At 41.9% G+C, this 24330-nt stretch overlaps 1 protein-coding gene across 2 annotated transcripts in view; it reads left to right on the forward strand.

The window, feature by feature from the left end:
• The window catches only part of TRIP4 (thyroid hormone receptor interactor 4), a gene marked incomplete at both ends in the record, with an annotated part of 58954 nt that extends 52058 nt beyond the window's left edge, over positions 1 to 6896 (forward strand). Inside the window, one exon of one of the 2 annotated variants that reach the window (XM_084239486.1) lies at positions 6829 to 6896. In XM_084239486.1, the coding sequence (XP_084095612.1) occupies positions 6829 to 6896 (68 nt within the window). The remainder of the gene's footprint in view (positions 1 to 6828) is intronic. The other variant, XM_084239487.1, reaches the window with a different exon arrangement.
• Between the last annotated feature and the right edge of the window lie 17434 nt (positions 6897 to 24330).

Below are 24330 nucleotides of genomic sequence, written 5' to 3' on the forward strand. Positions count from 1 at the left end.
ATTCTCTTCTGCCCTGTTCTATGGCATCTCAAGTGTTGGAAGATTAATATAACTTTATTTATCAATAACTTTAATGTTCGGTTGGCTACAATACGGCCTTTCAAAAGTGTACCTTGAGCCACAATTACAGGCCAGCTAGTGAATCATTCTAAATTTTCGTTAAGGACCCCATTATATTTAGAATCCTATTTATCAGTCAAGATGGTAGGCTTTGCTGCTTTACTGCTTGTTAAAGGCAGTAGTAAGCCAGTGGTGGTGGCAACATGTCATTTATCCATGTTCCTCAGCATTCACTCCAGGAATAAGGTTTAACTTTTATAGTATCTATTTTAGAGTGTCTGTTTTGGAAGCACCACTTCCCACTTTCCCTTGATTACTGGTCCCTCTTTTCATCCTGTTTTTGAAATCACTTAATGATTTATTTTTCTTTAACTTTTGCTTTTATGTATTTCTGTAACTATATATTCACTTAGGAAGTGCTTATTGGTTTTACTCCTCAATTTTTAATTCTTCAAGTTCCAACTTTTTTTCCTTTGTGTAATCCTATAGCAGTCTTTTCTGTTTCAGAGAAATCTCAAGAAACAATTGTGTCTCTGCCTAATTTCCTTTTAAAAACAACATCAGTAACTCTCCCATTTGCTCATGTCAGTTATAGTTGCGTGCCTCTGTATCATTGCTTTCCTATTGTGTGAATTGTCATCAGCTGTGCTCCACTCTACCTCACCCTGTACCTTGGGGACTAAGTAACTATTTTATAATCTATTTTCTAGGAAGTACTTTTCACACTGTAATGTCAATAAAAATCACCTGGAAAGCTGTTAAAATACTTGTTTTGAGCCCTCTCCCAAAGTGATACTGATGCTGTTGGTCAGCTGACTAAGCTTTGAGTAATACAGTTTTTGATCACAAAATGAAATGCCTGAAGTATGAATTTGGGTTAATCTTTATTCACTACAAAATTCAGACAACCACCATGAATTATGAGGCATATTCCTGAGATACCCACAAATCAGAAAATATGAACATGAATTGCCCTTGACTCACACAAATTAACTTACTTTAGACTTTGCTCCAGCTGGTGACCAGTAGGTCTTGAAAATCATTTTTTTCACCTCCACTGTTGAGAAGTTAAATCTCTCTTTCCTCTCCTTTTTGAGTTGTGGCACTCAACCCTTCCTTACTTCATTCCATTCTCATCTTACTCTAGGTACTGATGGCAACAGTGATGGTAGGAGTAAAATGTGATAGGTCTTCTTTTCCAGATGCACTGCTACTTTATCTTTAGTACCAGTTACTTTTCCTAGGTATTTACCCTATCTTGGTTTTCATCTATTGCTTAAGCTCCTGTGAGAATATGTTCTGTAAATAGAGTTTAGATATTTTTCTCTCATGTTTTTTTTTTCAGTACTTTCTCTACTCAAAGGCAATGCATATGTGGTCTTCATTTTTTCCATAAGATTTAATAAAGGTGAAAAAAAATTTAATAAAGGCAGAGGGAGTGGTACGGTTAGGAGAAAGATTTAATAGTCTCCTGCCTTTTTTTGTCAGTTTCTCTTAGATAATAGCTTTTTTTTAAAAAAAAATTATTTATTTATGTATATAAGAGCTGTGGTGCAGGTCAGAGATGTGGGGCGGGGGGTGGGGGTAGGGGTGGAGTGAGAGGATTCACCAGAGACAGAGCAGGAAACAGAACAGGCAGATCTACTGAAATACACTGCTGAGGGGAACAGTGGGCCAGACAGGAGAGGTCTGCTGTGCCATGTGGATAGCTCCCTGACCAGCCGGGGATCGAACTTGTGCTGCAGTGGCTGGCGATAGCTTGATAGCACTGTCTTTAACCCCTGTACCACCAGGGAGACCCTCTCTTAGATAATAGCTTTAAAGGAATTCCCTGGTCGCCTTAGGGGTTTAAGTCTCAGAGCTATCACTGCTATGACCCAAGTTCAATCTCTGGCACAACAGACCTCTCCTGTCATGCCCACTGCTCCCCTTAGCAGTGTATTTCAGTAGATCTGCCTGTTCTGCTCCCCACTCTGATCAATTCTCTCATTCCTCCCCCTACCTGCCACCTATACCCATGTTCTACACAAAAATAAAAAACAAAATTTAAAAAAATAATAGCACCTTTAAAAAGCCAAAATGAGCTGTATGCTTGTTTTGGGGACAGCTGGGCTAAAGAGATATTGTGAGTCAGCAGATTCTTCCATGGTAGACCAGACAAGGCAAAACATTGATCTTAAACAATAGGCAGCAAAAATTTAAAAAAAGAGAGAAAAAACAGGCTAATCAATTCCTGTGTGTCTCAGACCAAAATTTCTGTTGAGAGGAGCCAGTCTACCTGAGGATTTTGTCTGATACGAACAAACTATTCCCTGTAACTCCTCATTCCTGTATCCTATCTAACTCCTCATTCCTTTATCCTTCCTTACCATATTTAACTACTTTACACTCTGCCAGAGCCTCCTTCCCTTAGGGTATAAGCTATCTCCAGTAGTTTATAGATGGAAAAGTTTTTAAGCACTGCCACAGAGGAAAATATAAACTTTTAGAATACAAACCATTTACTTTTCTCTCTCTCTTTCTCTCTCTCTCACACACCCCCCCAACCCCTTAAATGTATGTATGTTTTTTTTTTTTAAGATTTATTTATTTATGCATACAAGAACTGGGGTGTAGGCCAGAGTTGTGGTGGGTGAGAGGACTCACCAGAGACAGAATGGGGAGCAGAACAGGCAGATCTACTGAAATTCACTGCTGAGGGGAACAGTGGGCAATACAGGAGAGGTCTGCTGCACCATGTGTGTTAACTCCCTTAACCCCTGCGCCACCATGGAGGCCCCCTAAATGCATATATCTTGATTTATGTTTTCGGACATAAACTTGAACTCTTGTGACCTGAGGGTAATTGTGTTTCTTGAAATAATTTTAAAATGGGCAATATACAATATGATAACACTTGACTATATCTGCTCAAATTAGGAAATGCAAAAAAGTTAAGTATAGTAGAATATATATGTTGAATGCACTAAGAGATATGGGAAATATTTTTATCTCTTTAAATAAACGATATGCTCAATGAACTCATGCCATGTATCTTATGCAACGCATGTGAGAATCCCTAAGAGAGTTATATCAATTAATGACAACTACTATTTCCCATTTTAACTTCTCATCTGCTGCATATGCATTTGATTTTCCTTTTTGCACCATTATTGAGGATATAGTTTAATACTGAAATGCTTTAGGCACTAAATGCAAAAATGTTGGGGAAATATATAAACTAAGCACTATCACTCCGCTTTTAAGAATGCAGAGGTTTAGGATGTTTACTGTAGAAGAAATCTTTTTTTTTTTTATAGAGGCATGTTTGTTTGTTTGTTTATTTATTTGTTTGTTTGTTTGTTTTTGTTTATACATGCACTGGGTACAGTCAGAAGCACGGGAGGGTGAGAGAATTCACCAGAGCCAGAGCGGGGAGCAGAGCAGGCAGAAGGACCGAAGTACACTGCTGAGGGGAGCAGCGGGCGGCAGGAGAGGTCTGCGCGCCAAGTGGGACCCTCCTCCGGTGGCTGGGGAGCAGCCGGGGATCGAACCGGCGCCGCAGAGGCTGCGGGCAGCTTTGCAACCCAGCGCTCAACCGCTGCGCCACCGGGGAGGCCCTGTTTACTGTATAAATATCCAGATCCCAAGTTCTAGGCTGAACTAGAACTCAGAGTTCAGAGTTCCTGCAATCTGAGCGCAGACATGACCACTTCTTTATGCAAGAATTCCCAGGCCTTTATCTTTATTCCCACACTCTGGCCTAAGAATTGCCAATATTGGTAGTCACTTTTGTAAATGTGTGTGATCCAAAGAAGTCCCACTTTTAAGGTGCTCACATATTGCTGGCATATATCTCATTTGCTTAGGGAGCCTAAGGAATGAAAGAATTTTTGAACCCCTGGGAATGCCATGGAAATCCTTCTTCTTCTTTTTCTCCTTCCTCCTATTCATTTTCTGACATCATCATTGAAGCCAGAGATAAATTTGTCTGCCGTTGAATGCTTGTTCTGATGCATAGAAGTAAGCTGAACTAGTTTCACTTGAGGTCTTTTCTGTAAATTATACTTGGACTATTCTTAAACAGTGAAGCTTTGAGAGTATGAAGATAAGGTCTCTTTTTTAAATGTAGGAAGCTGAAATAGTTGAGGCTTCCCTAGACTTATATGGTAAATTAGAAGTTAAAGCTAAGACCATAACTAAGAAACATAATTCCTAAACCTCAGCATCAACAATATGACTATCCTGGCTTTTTCAGAAGACTTTACATATATGAAGCACTTTAGCATGTATTATTTCAATTATTTATTTTTTAAAAGATTTATTTATTTATTTATACAAGCACTGGGTCAGTAAGAAGCACGGGAGGGTGAGAGAATTCACCAGAGCCAGAGCGGGGAACAGAACAGGCAGACCGATGAAGTACACTGCTGACGGGAGCAGCGGACGGCAGGAGAGGTCTGCGCGCCATGTGGGACCCTTGCCCAGCGGCCGGGGATCGAACCGGCGCTGCAGAGGCTGTGCGTAGCTTTGCAACCCAGTGCTCAACGCTGTGCCACTGGGGAGGCCCTTAATTATTTTTTTTTTAAACAACTTAGTGTATGTAAAATATTTGGCATAGTGCTATATATATCTGAAGCACTTACTGTAATCCTCTCAATAATTTTGTAAGTTAGCAGGAACTTTTACCTCCTTTCATTTTACAGTTGAATAAACAGGTTTACAGAAGTTGTATTTTGCTTAAGTCTTTCTGCTTCTAGGTTTCCTGCTCTTTTCACTTTATTAAATTGCCTCAGAAATGAATTATTCCACTTTATATTTCAGTTTTAGGGCACAATATCATAAGAGCTGGAAGGGGCCTTTAGTACTAGGTAGTCCAGTTTCCTCTTAGCATGGGAAAAGATGAGGACAAGAGTCACTAAGTAACTTCCTCAAGGTTGTACAGCTAGATAGTCACAAAACTAAAACTGGGAATTGGTCTTCTAACTTATTCAGTACGCAGAGAACTACAAGTCTATAGTCCTAGGTGGAATTCTAAATTCTGTTTTAACTTATCCTAAAAAGCTGAATGACATGCATTATGCACCTCTGGATACTACTATCTTTACAATGGGTACTCTTATGTTCATTGATATTTATGTTTACTGCTATGTTTGATTACTTAGTCCATATTACTGAAAGATTTTGGAAATTTGTAATGTTTACCTTCTTTAATTGATTTAATGAAAACATTTATTGAGCACCTACCATTTGGCAGTCACTATGGTAGTATTAGAGATACAAAGACAAACTTGCCTTATAATAGAGCTCTTTGCCAGATTGCTGGCACATATTTGGATTTCCAGCCAGGCAGCCTGGGGGATGAAAGAACTCCTAAATCCCTGGGAATACTCTGTGCTCTAAAGCCCAAATTAAAGTCAACGGCATTGTAACTGCATTCAGGGTATCACTTAGTGATGGTTTCCGAGGAAGTCCAGCAAAGGGAATGTTATTCTAGAGGCAGGTGTAGCCCTATAGAGATGTGGAGGAACAAAAGAAACTAATCTTAACAGGGAAATTTGTTAGGTTGATGTTTTTTGTTTTGTTTTTTTTTTCACAATCGCCTTGTGCAGTAGTGAGGATATATTATTTTTATTTTAGTTGGACAAATGAGAATGTTGACGTCCAGGGAGACTGCATGCCTTGCCCTAGGTCCTTCAGCTAGTTAATACCAGACAAGGGTGGACTAAAAACTAGGTCTCCTGACTCCTGGCCCATAAAGAAAGAAAGTGCTTTTTTTATACCTGATTACAGCAAATGAGGATGATAACATACTAGGGGCAGTGGTTATAGGTTTGGACCTTTAGTATACCTGGCTGTCTTTGAAATGGAGATTCTTGTTGTGTTTTGTTTTGTTTTGGTTTTGTTTTATTTATTTATTTATTTTAGCTGAGCCTGAACTGAATTGTTTCTGTTCTCATCAACCTCATTCATGTTGTCTTAAATGAGACTTTTTGTGGGAGAAAGCAGCCTACAATCTCTGTTCTCAAGCCAGACAGACAGGAACTCTGTTAAAATTCTCTTTGTGAGATGGATGGCTCCTGAGCTGCTGCCACTGAACCAAATTCTATTCTGGTAGATCTGAGTAGTCAGGGGTCAGAGACCACATCAGTGAAGTATCTCTCATTAGGGTCACCTGGGACAGGAAGGTTGCTTGTTTTCTAACTTTAACACTTAGAAGTGTCTTCAAGCCTATGCCCCCTGCCCTTCTTAGCTGGTGATAGGGGCCCTTTGTCAGTAAAGCATTCATGTGGATTCTACTCCACTGTTTCAGGTCACTCCCCCTATTAAGTGTGAGGCAACAAAAGGGTGAGTTGAACTGCTTTTCTCACTGTGCGGGAGGTTCATGCATTATGTTCATCCAGTTAACAGGTCAAAGGAATGGGTTTCCTACTGTGTGAAATGCCTTCCTTTATTGTATGTGTGTATTCTTTTAAAACCTGCCTTAGCATCAGACATCCTGAAAAAATGTGTTTCTTTTCTATACAAAATTAGAAATATTAAGTTCTAGATTCTTTATGCCAGCATTCATTGTGTATATGCACGCACACACCTGTTTGTCCCTATAACATGTTCCCACTGCTTCCTCATTCTTATAGAATGAAACACTGAGGTTTGAAATTGTTGAGTCCTGAAGCAAGATAATTGAATGTGACAGGAACACAGTAACCAGAAGACCTGGGAGGCCACGAAAGATTTGCATTGCAAATATAAAAAATAAATAATGAGGCTTCTTTTTCTCCCTTACAGGGAAACTGGATTCCAAGATCCATCAAGGAGCAAAGAAGGGGTTAATGAAGCAGAATAAAGCTGTCTGACCCAGGAAAAAGGAACTATATAGCATAGTGGAGTTTTGTGTACTAAAATTGATATCCACTGGTCCTTTGGAATTGAAGCAGAAATCTGATGGAGTGGCATCAGGCTTAAATCTCTCAGAATTTAAACTCTTACCAAAATCTGTATATTTTTCTTAAGGAATGGGCTTCTTACTTTATGTAGTGGGTCAAAATCTTTGAATACATTATTTATAAAAATGTATTTTAAAAAATTCTAAATCTTTGACATTTTTCTTAGACTGGTATCAGAAGAGAAAGGGAAAAGTTGGAAATTACTTTTTTCTCTGAGGCTTGGATTTGTAGTTAGGAAAATTCTTAACCTAGGTTAGCGATGTTTTGAGGGGGCCACTTGAATTTTAAAGTATATTTTCAAAGGGATAGCCTGGTAGAGTATTAAAACATTTGAGGAATACTATGCTTTATACAATCCCATGATTGGACAATTTTTTTAACAAGTTTCCTGCTCCAGTTCAACATCTCTTGAAGTGAACAGTCTTCAAAAGTCAAGCAGATTTTTGTCTGGAAGGAATAACCTGAGGAGGTGTCACCACTTTGTTCTGTGAGTTTGAGGCATTAGGACATAAAAGGGATCAGACTGGAAGGAGGTGGAGCCACCTGCTAAAGCAGCACAAAAACTATTTATTTTGTTAGTATTGCATAAGGATCATTTGGATGGAGTAAATTAGAAACAAACTGAAAAATAAAATGCCTTCAGCAAATGCATCCAAATAACTCAAATCCTGAAAACAAACCCATTGAAACATCCACACCCTAGGAAGCTATGAGCTTTGAAAAAAATGGAGGTTGGTTTGAAATGAGGTTTTTTACTAGTCAGTCTGGCCTCACTTAGTGAAGCACATTTTTCTGAGGCCGTTCAGAAGAGCTGTCAGAATCTCAGTTGCTGGCATCCTCAGGAAATTCATAGTCTTAAATGTATATGTTCTGCTTTTTATAAAGCAGCATCACCCACTGGGGAAGTTGGATTCCCTCCAGCAATTGTGTGCATGACTTTAAAAAGAGAGTGCATGAGGAAGAGGAAAAAAAAGCACCCTGTGTTATGAAAAAGATTAATTTCCCCTTTCTTTAATCCTTCATATTCAGCGTTTATTTGCATTGAAATGCCTCCACTCATTATGCATTGATGTTCACTCAGCTGTGAACCTGGCTTGTTGCATAGCTCTAGGCACTGGTTTTTCGTGGCCTGATCACTTTGGATTCTCAGGGAAAACCCACTCAATTCTTGTTCTGATGATGCAAACATGCAGTGTTCTCTGTTTTGCTGCTCAACTTCCGTGGCAAAAGTGGAAAGGATAACTAAAGGCCTTTCTTTTGGAGAGTGGGGTTGGGGGAAAACTTTTTCTACTCTCCATCCCTAGTACTCTTAATGAAACCACACTGGGTCCACTTGATAATTTACCAAGCAGTAGCAACTTGGCTTCTGTGCTGGGATTGTCTGGTGGGTTTTGTCTTTTTTTTTTTTTAAATAAAAATGAAACTGAAAGGCAGGAGGTGATGAACCTAGAGAAGAAAAAGAGTATTTGCCTTTTTTGTTTTTTTGTTTTTTTTTTTTTTTTAAAGATTTATTTATTTATTTGTACAAGCACTGGGTACAGTCAGAAGCGCGGGAGGGTGAGAGGATTCACCAGAGCCAGAGCGGGGAGCAGAACAGGCAGAAGGACCGAAGTACACTGCTGAGGGGAGCAGCGGGCGGCAGGAGAGGTCTGCGCGCCATGTGGGACCCTCGCCCGGTGGCCGGGGATTGAACCGGCGCTGCAGAGGCTGTGGGCAGCTTCGCAACCCAGCGCTCAACCGCTGCGCCATCGGGGAGGCCCCCTTTTTTGTTTTTTTGAATGACTCCTCCTACCCAGAGGAGTCTGGATTGATTGATCCACCTGGATAGATTGTGCGTGCATGCCTAAAAAACATCAGGAACTGCAAGTGTTCAGGTTATGCAACCATTTTGTGTGCTGTGATAAGAAAGTTTACAAGAACTTCACAAATTTACAAGAACCCACCTCAGCATCCAAAATACGCAGCTGGAGCCACATGAGTAAATGGAAGCGTAACTTGGAAACTTTTCCTTTTCATGGTTAGACTGTGAAAGTCTGTCTTTAATTCAAGTGGTGGTGCTACAAGGTCTCTCTTTTATTTGTGGAGACACCGGGGAGGAAGTGTGGGAGAGACTTGGGAGTTGATGACCCTCAGTTGCTCAGTGATGAATAGCATAATTTAAAGCCCAGTGGAAATTCTTAGCAGCCTGAGTACAAACTTGCCCAGGAATAGCCTTTCGTTGCTTTACAACACTTTGCACTGACCTGTAATTCTGGGACAGCTTGGCCTGAGGGAAGTTTCACATGTCTGAGCTGGTTTTCTTTTGCAGCCTAAATATCTGTGCCCCCTTTTGGGCACAGATGGTTGGTTTCAGCGGCTCTCAATTTGTATAGTATGTAAAGGATTCAGTGTTTTCAGTTTTGCTTTTGGTTTTGTATTTCCAGACAGGATCCCGTCTTAATTATATAAGCTCAGGGTAGGAATTATATGAAAGGGGGACTCTCCATCAGGATTTAGGAGGCTTTGACTTTGCAGTCATGTTTGGAATGGAGTAAGGTTTTTTTTTTTTTTTTTGGTTTTGTGTGTGTTTTGCTTGCTATAACTAATCTGGAGAAAGAGAACTAGGTGTTCCCTCTTCTTTTTAAGCTTTATAGAAATCCATTTTTTCCCCCTAGGGAGTTAGGTGTGAAAAATTTAGAATTTATTTATTTATTTTTTAAAGATTTATTTATTTATACAAGCACTGGGTACTGTCAGAAGCGCGGGAGGGTGAGAGAATTCACCAGAGTCAGAGCAGAGAGCAGAACAGGCAGACTGACAAAATACACTGCTGAGGGGAGCAGTGGGCAGCAGGAGAGGTCTGCACGCCATGTGGGACCCTCACCGGTGGCCAGGGATCGAACCGGCACTGCAGAGGCTACGGGCAGCTTTGCAGCCCAGCGCTCAACCGCTGCGCCACCGGGGAGGCCCAAAAAGTTTAGAATTTAAAGATTACTTTTACAAATAATTACAAAGTTATGGCTTTTATGAATTATAACCTTTAATCTCTTTTCATTTTAACTACATTTTCCACTAAAGTCCATTTGTGTAGATTTCATTTAGTTTTATAAAATTTTTTTAACATCTTTGCTAGACAACTAGCCAAGATTAAGACAGTAGGGGGGTTGTTTTCTTGCCCAGCTAGAACAGGCCAGTAAATATGCAAGCATCTATTAAACTAGAGAAATCAGCTAACTTGGGTTTATTAGGCCTGCGGGGTGGAAAGTCTTGTGATGAGTTTTTTTCCTTGAGATTCAAATAGCAGGTACACATCTGCAGTTCTCAGCTTCTGTGAACATGTTTGAAGGGAGGTGATCCATATCACAGGCTCTAGCAGCAACAAGGGATCCAGCATGTGGAAGACTTTTTACTTCCCTCATGGAGAGAAGAAAGAACATAGTCACAGTGCCATCCTTTGACACAAAGAAACTTGTGTAAATGTCTGTCCTTTTATGTGTGTGCACATAATGTGGACTAATTCATGGGGTGAAACTTGGTAAACTGATTGGATTTCAGATTTCAATCGTGACAATGGAGAGCACAGAAAGAGAACCTAGTAAATGTGTGCTAACTTGAGTTAGGTATATAGGGCTGGGGAAGGATGAGAGGGAACTGAGAATCCACAGAGAGGTGTGTCACAGGAAGGGAGAGAGATGTTGGGGCAAGAGGTAAAAAAATGTCCATTTAGGGACCTTCCTGGTGGTGCAAGGGGTGCTGTGACGCTATCACAGCAACTGCAGCAGGAGTTCGATCCCTAGCCAGGGAGCTGACCCACTTGGCGCAACAGACCTCTCCTGCTTTGCTTGTTGCTCTCCTCAGCACTGTATTTCAGTAGATCCGCCTGTTCTCCCCACTCTGTCTCTGGTGAATCATCTCACCCCCCCACACACACACACCCCTGGGCTGTACCCCAGCTCTCTTGTATGCATAAATAAATAAATATTTTTAAAAAATGACCATTTAGGAGATTTGAGAAGAATCTGGAGCTGTACTGTCTACTATGGTAGCCATTAGCCACATGTGGTTATTTAAATCAAATGAAATTAAGAATCCAGTTCACATCCGCTGGTGACTTCTGAATTGGACAATGCAAATATAGAGCATTTCCATCATTTTAAAAAGTTTTACTGGATAGTACTTGTGGGAAGCAGTGGTGGGGACACTTTCTGTAAAGGGCTAGGGCTTTCCAGGTGATAGTCTGTTAGACTGCTCAGCTCTGCTGTAGTAGTACAAACTAATCCATAGATAACACAAATGAGTAAGCATGGCTATGAGCCAATACAACTTTATTTATGGACACTGAAACTTGAATTTCATGGCATAAAACATTGTTCTTTTGATTATTTTTCTGCCACTTAAAAATGTTAAAACCATTCTTGGCTCATAGGTATAGCAGAATACATGGTGAGTCTGATTTGTCCTAGAAATCACAATGTGCCAGCACCTGGTCTAAAGGAACAGGAAATCAAAATTTAAGATTCTTCTCTGTACAGGACATTGATTATTTAAAAATAATTAGTGGTTCTTTCAGGTTTGAGAACTTTCTCAGGCTAAAAATTAGGGCTCACTCTAGGAATTTTAATTTTGTTTCCTTTTTTTGCTGCCAAGGCCTATCTAATAGTAGAGTTAAACTCTTCAGTGGGAGATGACTACTTGAATATTAACTCTTAATTCACACCTAAGCATAAACCCTACTCTTTCTCTGCTGGCTTAGCTGCTGAATTCTGACTTAGTCACATTATCTATTACAAACTGAGAGTTTGCTGTCACCTGGGATAAGTTCTGTCCTTGTATTAGCCTAGAACAAGTTAAATATTGGTGGACTAAAGGGAGATTATGACCTGGTTCTATCTCCAAGTCACTATCTTGAGTGGCACTATTTTTTTAAAAAGATTTATTTATGCATACAAGAACTGGGGTGTAGACCAAAGGTGGGGTGGGGTGTGCGTGAGAGGATTCACCAGAGACAGAATGGGGAGCAGAACAGTCAGACTGACTGAAATACACTGCTGAGGGGAGCAGCGGGCCAGACAGGAGAGGTCTGCTGGGCCATGTGGGTTAGCTCCCTGACCTGGGATCAGGGAATGGAGGATGGACCTCATGTCACAGTGGTAGCTCATTAGGGCTGTGTCTTTAACTCCTGCGCCACCAGGGAGGCCCCTTGAGTGGCACTATTGAATGATTCTTCATGACAAAAAGAAAGGAACGATAAAAAATTGCAGAACTGACTGAGATGGTCAACTCAGGAAGGGGATAATAAGAGCTAAGATGTGGGGAGCCTGAAGAATTAGATAGATTTCTGTTTGTCAAGGATGGAGGTGGAAGTCTTAGGGAGGAGGTCATGAAAAGTACAATAAGTTTTACAGATGAGAGGTGGGTGGGAAGGTTCACTTAAACATGAATGAGAATGCCTACTGTGTACTAGATAGTGTGCTGGGCAATCAGATGAATAGTAAATAAGGAAAGATAAAAGTTACAACGCTTAGAATGGTGGGTTGAAGTACACAATAGTACTTTCAGATAAAGCAAGAAAATTTGGTGATAGAGGATAGGTGAAAAGGGAAATAGAATGATTAGGAATGGTTACTTTGGAGAGAAAAGTAATCCTAAAAAAAAAAAAAAAGGTGGAGAACAAAGGATAAAAAATTAGAGGGTCGACACCGTTGAATCAAGGGGTAAAATGGATGAAACCAACATGAGCTATGCTTGCTCTTCTGTTCTTTGTAGATGTTCACGTTCAGACCCCTTGTGGCTCTTTTCTCGGTCCACGTTTGAAGGACACCTTCAGAACTGGTGTCTTCTGTATTTAAGGCACGATACTTACCCAGAGACCTCTCTGCGGGGAAGTCTGGCCCAGCGAGAGTTCTTTCCACGAGGAGAGAGCGTTAGGTTCGAGCTCTCCGATCCAGGTTTCTTCGAGTTTATCTCTGTTTTAAACGGCTCGCCGGGTTTTCCAGCATTCCCAGAGCTACTCTCTAATCCGGGCTTCGTGTGACCGCGCATTCCAAGACCCAGGATTTAGCTCCCACATCCAGGTTCCGGGTTTCCCCAACGCTCGGCCGCCCCAGACACCAGCCCGGAATCCGGATCCGTGGGTCCGGTAATCCGGTGTCCGGGTCTTCCGGGCAGCCCTGGTTGTCCCGGATCGCGGCGGCGGCGGCGGCGGCTGAGGGACCCGCGGCCCCGGACACAGCGGCACCGGCCGGGCGGGGCGGAGCGGCGCGGGGAGGGGGCGGAGAGCCGGAGCCGAGGCGGGGTGGGGTGGGGGGGAGGGGCCGCGGGAACGGATGGCGGCCTGGGCCCCGTAGCAGCGGCGGCTCTACGGCCCGGGGCCCCGGGCGGGCGGAGGTGGCGGCTCCCGGGACCGGCCGCGCGGTGAGTCCGGAGCTTTGTGTGGAGCCGGGACTGGGGGAGGAGAGAGGCGGCGGCGCGGAGGGGCGCGGGGCTGAGGCGGCCGGGGGCAGCGGCGCCTGACGGAGGAAGTGGGGGTTGGGGGGCCGGGGCGGAGCGAGGGGAAGGTGTGTATGGGGGGAGGGGGGGTCGTTGCGTGGGTGGGGGAGGGGGCGTCGAGGGGCGCGGGGTGAAGTTCAAAGCGTGGCCGGGCCGGTTCAGGCTGAGGGTAGGGGCGCCCAAGGAGGGATTAGGGTCTGGCGAGGTTGTGGGGACAGGCCAGAGAGTTTCAGAGCCGAGTCTGGGTATCTTGAGGGGGCCTGGGGGCACGGGGGCTAGTTAGGGAGTTGGGGGGGCTCGGAGCGGAGGGTTGGGAGCAGGACGTGTGCGCGGCCCGGGAGGGGGAGCACGGGGGCTGGGAGCGTGCAGTAAGTAGGTTGTGGGTGTGTGCTCCCTCAGGCTTCAGGTCACATTTACTCCTGTCCTTTTCTTCAAGATGGAGGGATCCCGAAGCCTGGCTCTTAACTGCTAACCTTGTACCCCCGGGAGGGCTGGTGACCCTGTCCTGTTTGGAAAACCCATGCTGCCCTCTTTTCCCTTTATGTGTAATTACGGTTGGATCATCTCTGTGCTTTGCTCAGATTCTCCTTCCTCCCTCTGAGGTTGAGGAGGAGGAGACACATCTGACCAATTAATGTGTGTTTGTGAAACAGGCAGCAGCAAACAGTCATTTCAGCTTCTAGGAATTAGGCTCACACAGGGTGGAGAGAGCAGAGCCCTTCAGGGGGAATATTTCTGAACAAATCACAGATGATTAAATTCTCTGAGAAACAGCTTCCTACCTAAATGAGAGTAGGAAAGATGGGGGAGAAAGCCTGTCTGTTCCCAGCCATGTGTCCAGAGCCCCAGGGGTTGAGGAGAGTCCCCAAACCCCTACAGGCCTCTCTTTTCTGTATTAGGCTTTGCTCTGTAGCCTTGAGTTAATTTCACCCCTGCTGCTTTGTCTTGGGGGAGGGAGTGCTGGTTTAGGCTGTTGTGAGGAGATGACTGTTCTGCTGCCACACACAATAGTCATGTCATTTTATCGGGAGTGCTACCCCAGGGCTGAGAACTGCTGCTGCAGAGATAAAACCGGTCCCTCTCACCCGCCTATTGTGTACACAGTGAAGGTCATAGGTTCAAGTCTTGTCTGAGAGCTTTGGATATGCTCCATCTCCCAGGCTCCTCAGTGCCATTTTCTTCCTTTTCCAGACTGTGGCTTGCCATTGGAGGAGGCCAGACAGAAAGGCTCTTCTTTTTGAGTGAGGAACAATGCAGAGCTCATTGGCACACATTTTTTCAGAAGAATAGGGGATGCCAGCCATGTTGTGCCTGCCCCTTTTTTTTGCCTGTGCTAAGTTGTGGAGGAATAGTGCCTGAGCTCAGCCCTGATGTTTGTGTCAGACTTGAAGGAAGACTCCAAGAAGAGATTTCTACTCTTGTTTGAACCATCATATTTAATTCTTTTATAGAGATGGGGCACTCATACAGTGATTTTTGTTTAGGGTTACTGCTGAAAACCTGTGCAGGATTAACACAGGGAATCAAGGACCAAGACCTTTTTAATGGTCACTTCCTGGTCAGCATTAATTGCGCAACCAGAAACCCACGGAATATGCCTATGTGGACATGGACTATGGAAAAACAAAACATTGTTCCTTTTAATCTTTAATTCTGGTGAAAGGAGATGCCTTGCTCATTGTGCAGAAAGTCCACCTCTGCCTCTGTATAAGGGAGAAATTTTGCCAAAGAGGTGAACATTTAAGAAATCATTCGAGGTCTTGGAGGTTATTAATGAGACAGGGATGAGCACAAGCTAGAAGGAACTGTGTGTGTGTGTGTGTGTGTGTGTGTGTTTCAGATAGAAGTGCCCAAATAACACTGGGCGTTATTAGTTGGGTAAATTATTTGGGGCAAGAAACGGGGTTTCCATTTAGGACATTAAGGAAAAATTTCAAAAGAGATTAAAATCAAATTCATTGTGAAAGAGCAGTTGTTGCAATACACTGCGTACCAGTAGCCACCCATCTCTTACAGAGTATTATTGAATAGGAACTTTAGCCACTGGTTTTGGTCAGCGTGCTGAGTGTGATTAGGTTGCCAGCCTCATCTCTGTTTCAGTGAGTTTCCTAAAGTGATGGATGGTAACTTAGATGTTGGGCTTTGTTAGGAAGGGACTAGGTTGTTTTGACCTTATGTTTCCTGGTGACAGAACTGTCTTAAGGCCATACTAGAGGTGTTGTCTGTTTTTAGACTACCGCCAGTGTCTCTTGAGTGAAGCCTCAGCTAAACTGAGTCCAAAGCATTTTTACTCTTGGACTGTTGGCATTTATTTCGGAATCCTGTCAGGTGACAGTGAAGGCAGAAGCCTCAGATTAAATTTGCCCTGATTAGATTTAGTGGTTTCACAGTTGAGCCCTTGCCACAATGAGTCTTTTGATTGTGAGCATCTTTCAGAGAGCACTTTGGATTCCACCCTCACCTCCACCCTTCAGTTTCTTGGTAGAAAATGTTTTCTTGTGAGAGGTCTAGATAGCTGGACAGATTAGTGCTTATTTTCTGTGAGTATATGGAAGCATAATTCTGGCTCCTGGTAGTAATTATGTTGCAATTAGCATATAGCAACTAAAAGACTGGAACAGGATAATTTGTTGAGGGGTTTACTGATTGCTGTGTCAAGTGGAAGTGCCACTCCTTATTTATTTGACTGGGATCGCTGTTGCCTGGGCTCAGCTATGGAGACTAAGGTACAAGAATGATGTGTGTGGTCTCCAGAAGTTCTCATTCTACTCACTCTCATTACCGCCAACTACCATAGCACCTTCTACTGCCACTTTCTCCTGCTCCAAAGGTAACTAACTAAGCAATTGTTATTTCCCTTGTGAGTACCCCAGCATAGATGGGAATACTACCAGGCAGATGGGGCCACCCTGAGATAGAGCAGCCTTATGATATGTGGCAGTTTTTCTTTTCAGCAGCTGAATTCTCACATCTAGTTGATTTTTTTAAAAATATTTTTCCTTAAAAAGAAAACCCAATGACTCCCCTCCCCCCCACCCAAGATCACATAGTGTGTTAAATATGCCTTTATGATACTGCTTCTGAAAGTTGACATGACAAACAAAATGAAGATAGGTGGTGCTGATTGGCAGGTTCTGGGCTCTCTGAGTGTCAGTGAAGGACTCTTTTCACTAGGGAACAGGTAATTCACCAAAGCACCTGCCTAGCTGGGCATGTAGAATTGGCAGCAGCTGTGCAGCTGAAGAGGGATTATTGAGCAGGTGGTTAAAGAATCACATGCCACAGTGACAAGAAAATACTTGGTCTTCCGTGGTTTAGGTTCAGTTCATATGTGTGAAATTGCTCTTTGTTTCACATTTCTTAATGCCTGATGCTGGTTTGTTAGTGAGACGATAATAGAATAGAGAAAAGAGATTCTTTCTCTATTTTTCTTTTAGATTACTAAGTAGCATGCCTTAGACATGGTCCTAGATGGCCCTATTGTATTTCTGTGATTTCTGGCTTTATGCCCTATGAATGGGTAGGAAATAGTGGTAATTCAGTGTTTCTAGTACTTGTTTATTAGGGGGAAATGGGAAGGAGAAAATTCTCTTGAGTGTGGTGAAAAAGATTCAGTCCATTGGGAGGATACCCAGCAGGTTTTATGCAGAGGATGTAATTGACATTTTGTGTTAAGTCTACCTGGCATGCCTAGCTCAAAATTTGCATGTGTTTTTACTTTACAAATGTAATTCTCCACATGAAGTTTGCATCTCTTCAGTTGTTTGTTTTATTCCATTTTTAGTTTCTCCCAGCACCTTTATAGCTTTTTTTTCTGGCTATGACTTGTTAGAGTCAGATCATTACCAGAGGGCCAAATCATGTTAAGGAAATAGCACAACTAAATATTTATCTTAAAAATAAGTACAGCGTTTCCTACAACTTGGAGAAGGAATTTCTATTTTGAGTTTTTTAAAAAATAAATTTCCAGATTTTCCTTATACGTTATCATCATCTTCTGAGTATTTTACTTTGCTTTCATATGTTCAGCCAGTAGATAGTGTCGCAGATTCTGACATTTTTAGAGCCCTCGAGTCACTTTGTGTATTAGGCCAGCTGACCGTGCTGCTACTTCTGTTGAGCCATGTACACACAGTCACAATCTAATTGAATTCACAGGGTATTGATTAACAGTTGATTGAAAGGAAATAGGTAATATTAACTATTTTAAAGTTCAGAAATCCCTTTTTCCCTGACTCCAGGTAGAGTGAAGGCACCGACCTGTTAGAATGAGAGTTTTAGAGAAAAACTTGGAGGTTCTGCGGTCAGAGCCAGAGAATCTGCTCAAACCTGGTTTATAACATAGGTTTAAGTAGGAGCCCAGTGATAGCAGTTTTTGCATAATACTTCTAGGAAAGAATATTAACTTATTTCCCCTTATGAGGCCATCACAGTTTGTTTTAACTGTCCACAGACTACCATATACTTTCTTAGCTTTCTCAGTAGTTTGCTTCCTCTTGCTTTCCCCCTCCCCCATCTCTCATCCTGCTTCTCTGCTCTGAAGACTTCTCTAGCAGCTTGGAAACACTCTAATTACTGTAGCTATTATAGTCACAACCCAGATCTACCACCTCCTTCCCACTCACCCCTTTCTATCTTCCTTCCCCCTCCCCTTGCTCAAGCAGCAGGAGTTGAACTGCAGCCTCATGAGCACAGTCAGATCTGTGAATGAGCTTTATATCTTGTCAAGGCAGAACTCCAGATCCAACAGGGCTGATTTTTCATGGTTCTCTTGCTGTTTGTTCTTGGATCAGAGTCCTAGAAATAAGGGGTGGCAAATACCCATTAGGTCATATCTAGTCCATCACTCAGGGGCAAGCCTAGGCTATTTCTCTTGTCTCTGTGAGCATTTTTTCTTTTCTTGTGCAGGTGAGAGCCGTCTGATGCCAGGCAAGCTCTGAAACTGCCTTCTTTTTATTACGCTCTCTGGTCATTAGTGTCTGGCCAACTTTCTCTCTTGGATTTTTATTCTTACCCCATAACTTGTTCCCAGTAATATCGTCTCTCCTTCAGCTTCATTCCTTTCTTCTTGGTTGTTAGCACAGCTTTTGTACCATCAGTTTTCTGTGTCAGATGCTACCATTTTCAACCTTTGCCACTAGGGTCATTGTGGCATCCTTTTAAGGAGGTTCATTTGATGAAGTACAGGATACACATGTATCTGAGCAAGTGGTAATTAATAAGATGGCTTGGAAAATAAGTGCAAAGTTGTGCCCTTAAGAAACCTGTATATTGTATGAACAAATGCTGCTTCTTTCAGTTTGATTTGGGTACTTCCTGTTCTAACCCTTTGTTCTCTTTATGTGGATGAATTGTATTTTTGTGTGGCTTAGTTACACTGAAGTTATTGTCTGATTTAGTAGTGTCGTATGTTTTCCTTGCTAATGTGGCTTTTCAAGGTGTAGAGTGAAAAGGCATAGAATGGGGGGTCCTAAAACCAAGGTTCTGATCACTACTAACATGCCTCTAACTGGCTGTGTGACCTTGTGCTGGTCATTCCTGTTTTCACTTATCTGTAAAATGAGTACATTAGACAAGATCATCTCAGAGGTTCCATTTAACTATGGCACTTTATGACATCAAGAATGTGATGGAAAAACAGGACAAAAATGATTGAAAAAAGTGAGTTTTTTTTTTTTTATTACTGTGTGAAAAATATAGTCAGTATTCAGTAGGGCTAATGAGTGCAGCCTTAGTTCCCTGGGGCTTGACTCTCATTCCTCTTTGATGTGTTTGTAAAGCTTATGCTGTGCTTTTTTTACTAGGCCATTTTCTTTTGGAGAGTCTTGTACCCTCATTCTGCAGGTTCACCAGCTTGTCAAATGTATTTCTTTTTTAGTCTGCTCAAGCCACAGAAGTGGAATCAGAAAGCTTCAGAAAGGAAAATTTGTAAGAAGGCAGTCACACCTGGAAGGATTTGCCAGGTATTAATAAGAAATAATTTTGTGAATTTCAGGATCTAAGATTTTTAAAGATTATTAATAAGAAATAATTTTGTATAGTTAGGGATCTAAGATTTTTAAATCACTTATATCTGAAATCTTTGAACCAGTTGGGGCTGGAAGTGGGGTGAACAGTTTTCAGTTTGGGGGCAGTCACAGGAACCCCTGCTGTGAATTAACTTCTTGATATCAAATATAAGTTGCCCACTGTGTTTTGTTTGGGAAATAAAATTGTTATTTGGTGAAATATGACTAACGGGGGAATATCTGAAATACCCTCTAAAAGGGATGAAATTGAAATTGGTGGGTGACTGTCAGAGCTTTGAAATTGATGCTAATATCACAAAATCCTTGCTTTTAAGCAGTTTTGGGGAATAAAATTGCATAAACAAATTGTTAATTCTCCAAGTTAGGATTTTTATCAACCTTTCCCAGTTAATTCTTTCACTTGGGACTTTTAGTAGCAGCTATTTATTGAATATTAAGAGGATGGTGGTCTTTTAGTCTTTCTTTTTTTGGTTAATATAGCAAAAGCTCAGGTTTCAAATACCTTTAAACATTAGAGGCAGTATTCACTGTTTTGAAATTTGTACTTAAAACACCCATCAATCTGTAATACAAAAATTTGGTGAGCAGAACTATTGTTTGTTTTGGACTCAAAAAAGTCCTGGGCGTGCTTTGCTTTATTCCTGGCCATCTGTAGCACTTTACTTATTTTCAGGTAATCTAAAGGTTAGTTTGGAAGTATTCCACTTGAATGTGAGATTTAGAAAAATTTATTGTAGAAATACAAATTTTTTTTGTGCATAGTTTTGCTTGTGTCTGTGTGTCAGTTGAAGCATAGGGTATTGAATTGGAGACTGGCCAGAGGAGGTGCCATGCTTGGAAAGCAACCACACTGAATTAATACAGATCCTGACAGGCCACATTGCATGCTGGTAACACATGCATGCTGGTAACACATGTGTGCTGGTAACACATGCATGCTGGTACTTGTAGTTTCTTGGGCTGTTGTTCAGGAGTTGTAGAAGGCAGAATTGCCTGTTCTTTTTTATGTATTAAGTATAGCCAGTGGGCTTTTGGTATGTTACCTACAATATTTTTAGGTGGAGTACTTTGAAGTTGGTTGGGACCAACTTTATATTCATATGAGAAGCGGATGTTCAAGAATAATTATAAATTCTGAAGTTTGGTGTGAAATTCGGCAATATATTTTGGAACTGATGCTTCTACAGTAATCTTTTTTTTATATGATGATTTGGGATTGCTGTAGTGCTTTTCCCTTTTATTTTTTTTAAATTTTATTTATTTATTTATTTAGATTTATTTCTTTATTTATTTATATAAGCACTGGGTGTAGTCAGAAGCACAGGAGGGTGAGAGAATTCACCAGAGCCAGAGCGGGAAGCAGAGCAGGCAGAAGGACCGAAGTACACTGCTGAGGGGAGCAGCGGGTGGCAGGAGAGGTCTGCGGGCCATGCGGGACCCTCCACCAGTGGCCCAGTGGCCGGGGAGCAGCTGGGGGTCGAACCGGCGCCTCAGAGGCTGCGGGCAGCTTCGCAACCTAGTGCTCAACCGCTGCGCCACTGGGGAGGCCCTACAGTAATCTTAAAGAATGGTATCAGAAATGAAACAATAGGAAGAGAAATTAGAATTGTAAAGTTTATGGGGTATGTGAATTGAAAGGTATATGGGGAGGGGAGAACTTTCAACTTGGCATCTGTGTTCCAGTGTACCTCCAGTTCATTTCTGAAAGCTGCCTCATCTCTTCTGTCTTATAGTTCCTGTGGCTCAAAACTTTAGACTGATATTTGGTTGTTTTTTCTTCCTCCACATGTCATCTAATCATTCACTAAATTTGGACCATTCTAGATACCTTGCCATGTAGCTTCACTTTTTTGCCTACTCTAATTCACACCTTCATCTGTTATTACAATAACCTGATGGTTAATGCCTCTTTATATATTCCATACTACAGACTACTGCAATATTATAATTTTTTAAAAAGATTTATTTATTTATTTATACAAGCACTGGGTATAGTCAGAAGTGTGGGAGGGTGAGAGAATTCACCAGAGTCAGAGTGGGGAACAGAACAGGCAGACCGACGTAATACACTGCTGAGGGGAGCAGCGGGCGGCAGGAGAGGTCTGTCGCACCATGTGGGACCCTCGCCGCGGCCGGGGATTGAACCGGCGCTGCAGAGGCTGTGGGCAGCTTCGCAGCCCAGTGCTCAACCGCTGCGCCATCAGGGGAGGCCCACAATATTATGATTTTTATTTTTTTATTTCACTGATGTTTATTGAGCACTTACGTGCCAGGTCAGACATGGTCCTTCTCCTTTTGGTCTTATAATCTAGTGGGGGAGGAGACTAGTAAGTAATAAATTTATAGTTATGAACTGAAGTGCTCTGAAAGGAAAGAATTTTATTGTAGAAGCGTATGTAACAAAAAACCCCCAATGTAGACTTTACAGTGTAGTTCTGATCATATCTCTTCTTGCTGAAAAACCTTTCATTGCTCTTTATTGCCTACATAGGCTAGAACTTAAGGTCCTCTTTATCTTGACCAACCCTAGCCTTCCTCAACCTTATTTTATTTATGTCTTGCCCTTTTTACAACTGTTCCTTCAATTTAGTCTGCCTTTTTCTGTCTCAGTATCTTTTTTCTTTTCTGTTGGAATGCCCTTCTCTCCCTGCTCCAAGACATTCAACTCCAAATCCAACCCTTCATTCAACCTAGCAAAAAGTTTCTTCCTGAAGCCTTGCTTAATCCTCTTCTTCCCACTCACCTGTCTCTAGAATTGAAGTATCTCTATCTCTCTTTTTGCTAGGATCCCTGTTACAACATTTTATCACACTATTTGGGTGTATATATTTATTTTTTCCCTCATTTATCACATTTATTTGTGTGTGTATGTATATATATTCTGTATTATTTGTGTGTGTGTATATATATTTTTTCTCTCATTCCATACTGTATGAGACCTGTGTCCACACTATTTCCCATGGCTTTTAACCTTTTGCTTTGTGTATAACTTACAGTTAATTAATGTTTGCTGAATTGAATTGGAATTTGATTTTTTTTTAGAAGGGTTCCATTGTATTCTTTTTTTTTTAAGATTTGTTTTTTAAGATTTATTTTTACAAAGGAGAAGCGGAATGCAGCCCAGAGGTGCGGGGGTGTGTGTGTGTGTGTGTGTGTGTGTGTGTGTGTGTGAGAGAGAGAGAGAGAGAGAGAGAGAGAGAGAGAGAGAATTCACCAGAGACAGAGGGAGCAGAACAGGCAGATCTACTGAAATACACTGCTGTGGGGAGCAGCGGGGTGAGATAGGAGAGGTCTGCTGCACTACATGTGGGTTAACTCCCTGGCCTGGGGTTGAACTCAGGCCATGGCGATGCTAACACTGGGCTTAACCCCTAGGCCACTAGGGAGGCCTCTGGAATTTGATTTTTGAAAGTAGAAACTTCTTGTGTTTTTTTTCTTTTCTTCAGTTCTCCTTTTATGCTAAGATAACTTCCATTTAATGCATTTTTATCACAAACTGAATATACTTGGAACAGACAGACAGTGAAAGCCTGGAGAAATCCTTCATACTCAAGGACAAGCATTCATTTACTTGCATTACTTTACTGCCTACAGCAATGCTGTGCTTCCATATTTCCTGGCTGATGGAAGACTCGGGGAAGAAGGAAGGGTCATAAATAGTGGGTGGAGGCAATGTAAGTCAGTTGGGGACCAGACTGGTTCTGTTAGAAGAATATAAGCAATGCTGGACCCCTTGGGTATTGTCGACCTCTGGCAGGTCTTTTTAGTTTTTCTTAACTTTTTCTTTCACCTCATAAATATTTATTAGATTCCTACTATACGTGAAGTATTATTGTTATCCCCCTCCTCTAGCTTCATGGATCTCTTAACTGAAGGAGATAGAAATAATTGTAATAAGTAGTTATATGGATAAATGCTGTGAAGGGAAAATACAGCAGTGTGAGAGGATTTGGGAGTATGGAGGAGGAGATAAGTGGGAGGTTGAAGCTTCAAATAAGATGATCAAAGTAGGCATCTTTGCAAAATATGGTATGGCTCTATTACTGGGCTGTTAGGCACTCCCCTGAGATTGCTGAATATTATTCTGCCCAGCAGAGAGAAAGAGACTGTGTCTGCAGTTGTTCCAAAGAGTCCAGCTGACATTGAGGGGGAAATAGCTACTCATGTTCTTTTCTCCTGGCTGCTTCTCTGGCTGGCATTCCTGGAAGTTAATCATGGTGAAAATTGCACTCAGTCATGTCTGGAAGACACCAAGGGTAGAACTGGAGTCCTTGTAGCTAGTTTCCTGAGGGTTGGGATTTACCCTTCTGCTGAGCTGGCTTTGGGTGCCTGGAGTAAGGAATGGGTAAGGTAAGGTCTCAAGAGTTTTTTTCTAAAAAGCGCAGTATCATGATCATCACTCTAGTTGAGGCTTCAGCAGCTTTGTTTGGGGTAGTGTCTGCAGGATAAGCTTTCAGAGAGTGTACTCCTGTTCCCAGCTTAAGAAATTGAATTTTCAGGTTTATGGTTTTTTACTTCCTCTCAACGTATTGCTAGCTATATTCTGAAAGTCTCAGTATCTAATTCAGTAGCCTGAGGATGTCTTACTTAGGAGGTTGAGATGCTCTTCCCTTTTTTTCTTAATTTGAAGCTGATAGGAAACAGAATCCCTTAGGCCAGACTACTCTCTTGGTAATTGGCTGGAAGCTGAAATTCCTACTTAATATACAAGAGATGGAATGTCTTAATCTGTTGTTGGTGATGTATAGCACAGATTGTGGACATCAAGCTCTCAGCCTGTTGAGGTAGCTGAGGTGCAAGTTACCTGCACACTCAGTTTTTGGTTATTTGTTCATTAGTTTGTTTAT

Source organism: Talpa europaea (genome assembly GCF_964194135.1).
Source record: "Talpa europaea genome assembly, chromosome: 8".
NCBI classification, from domain to species: Eukaryota; Metazoa; Chordata; class Mammalia; order Eulipotyphla; family Talpidae; genus Talpa; species Talpa europaea.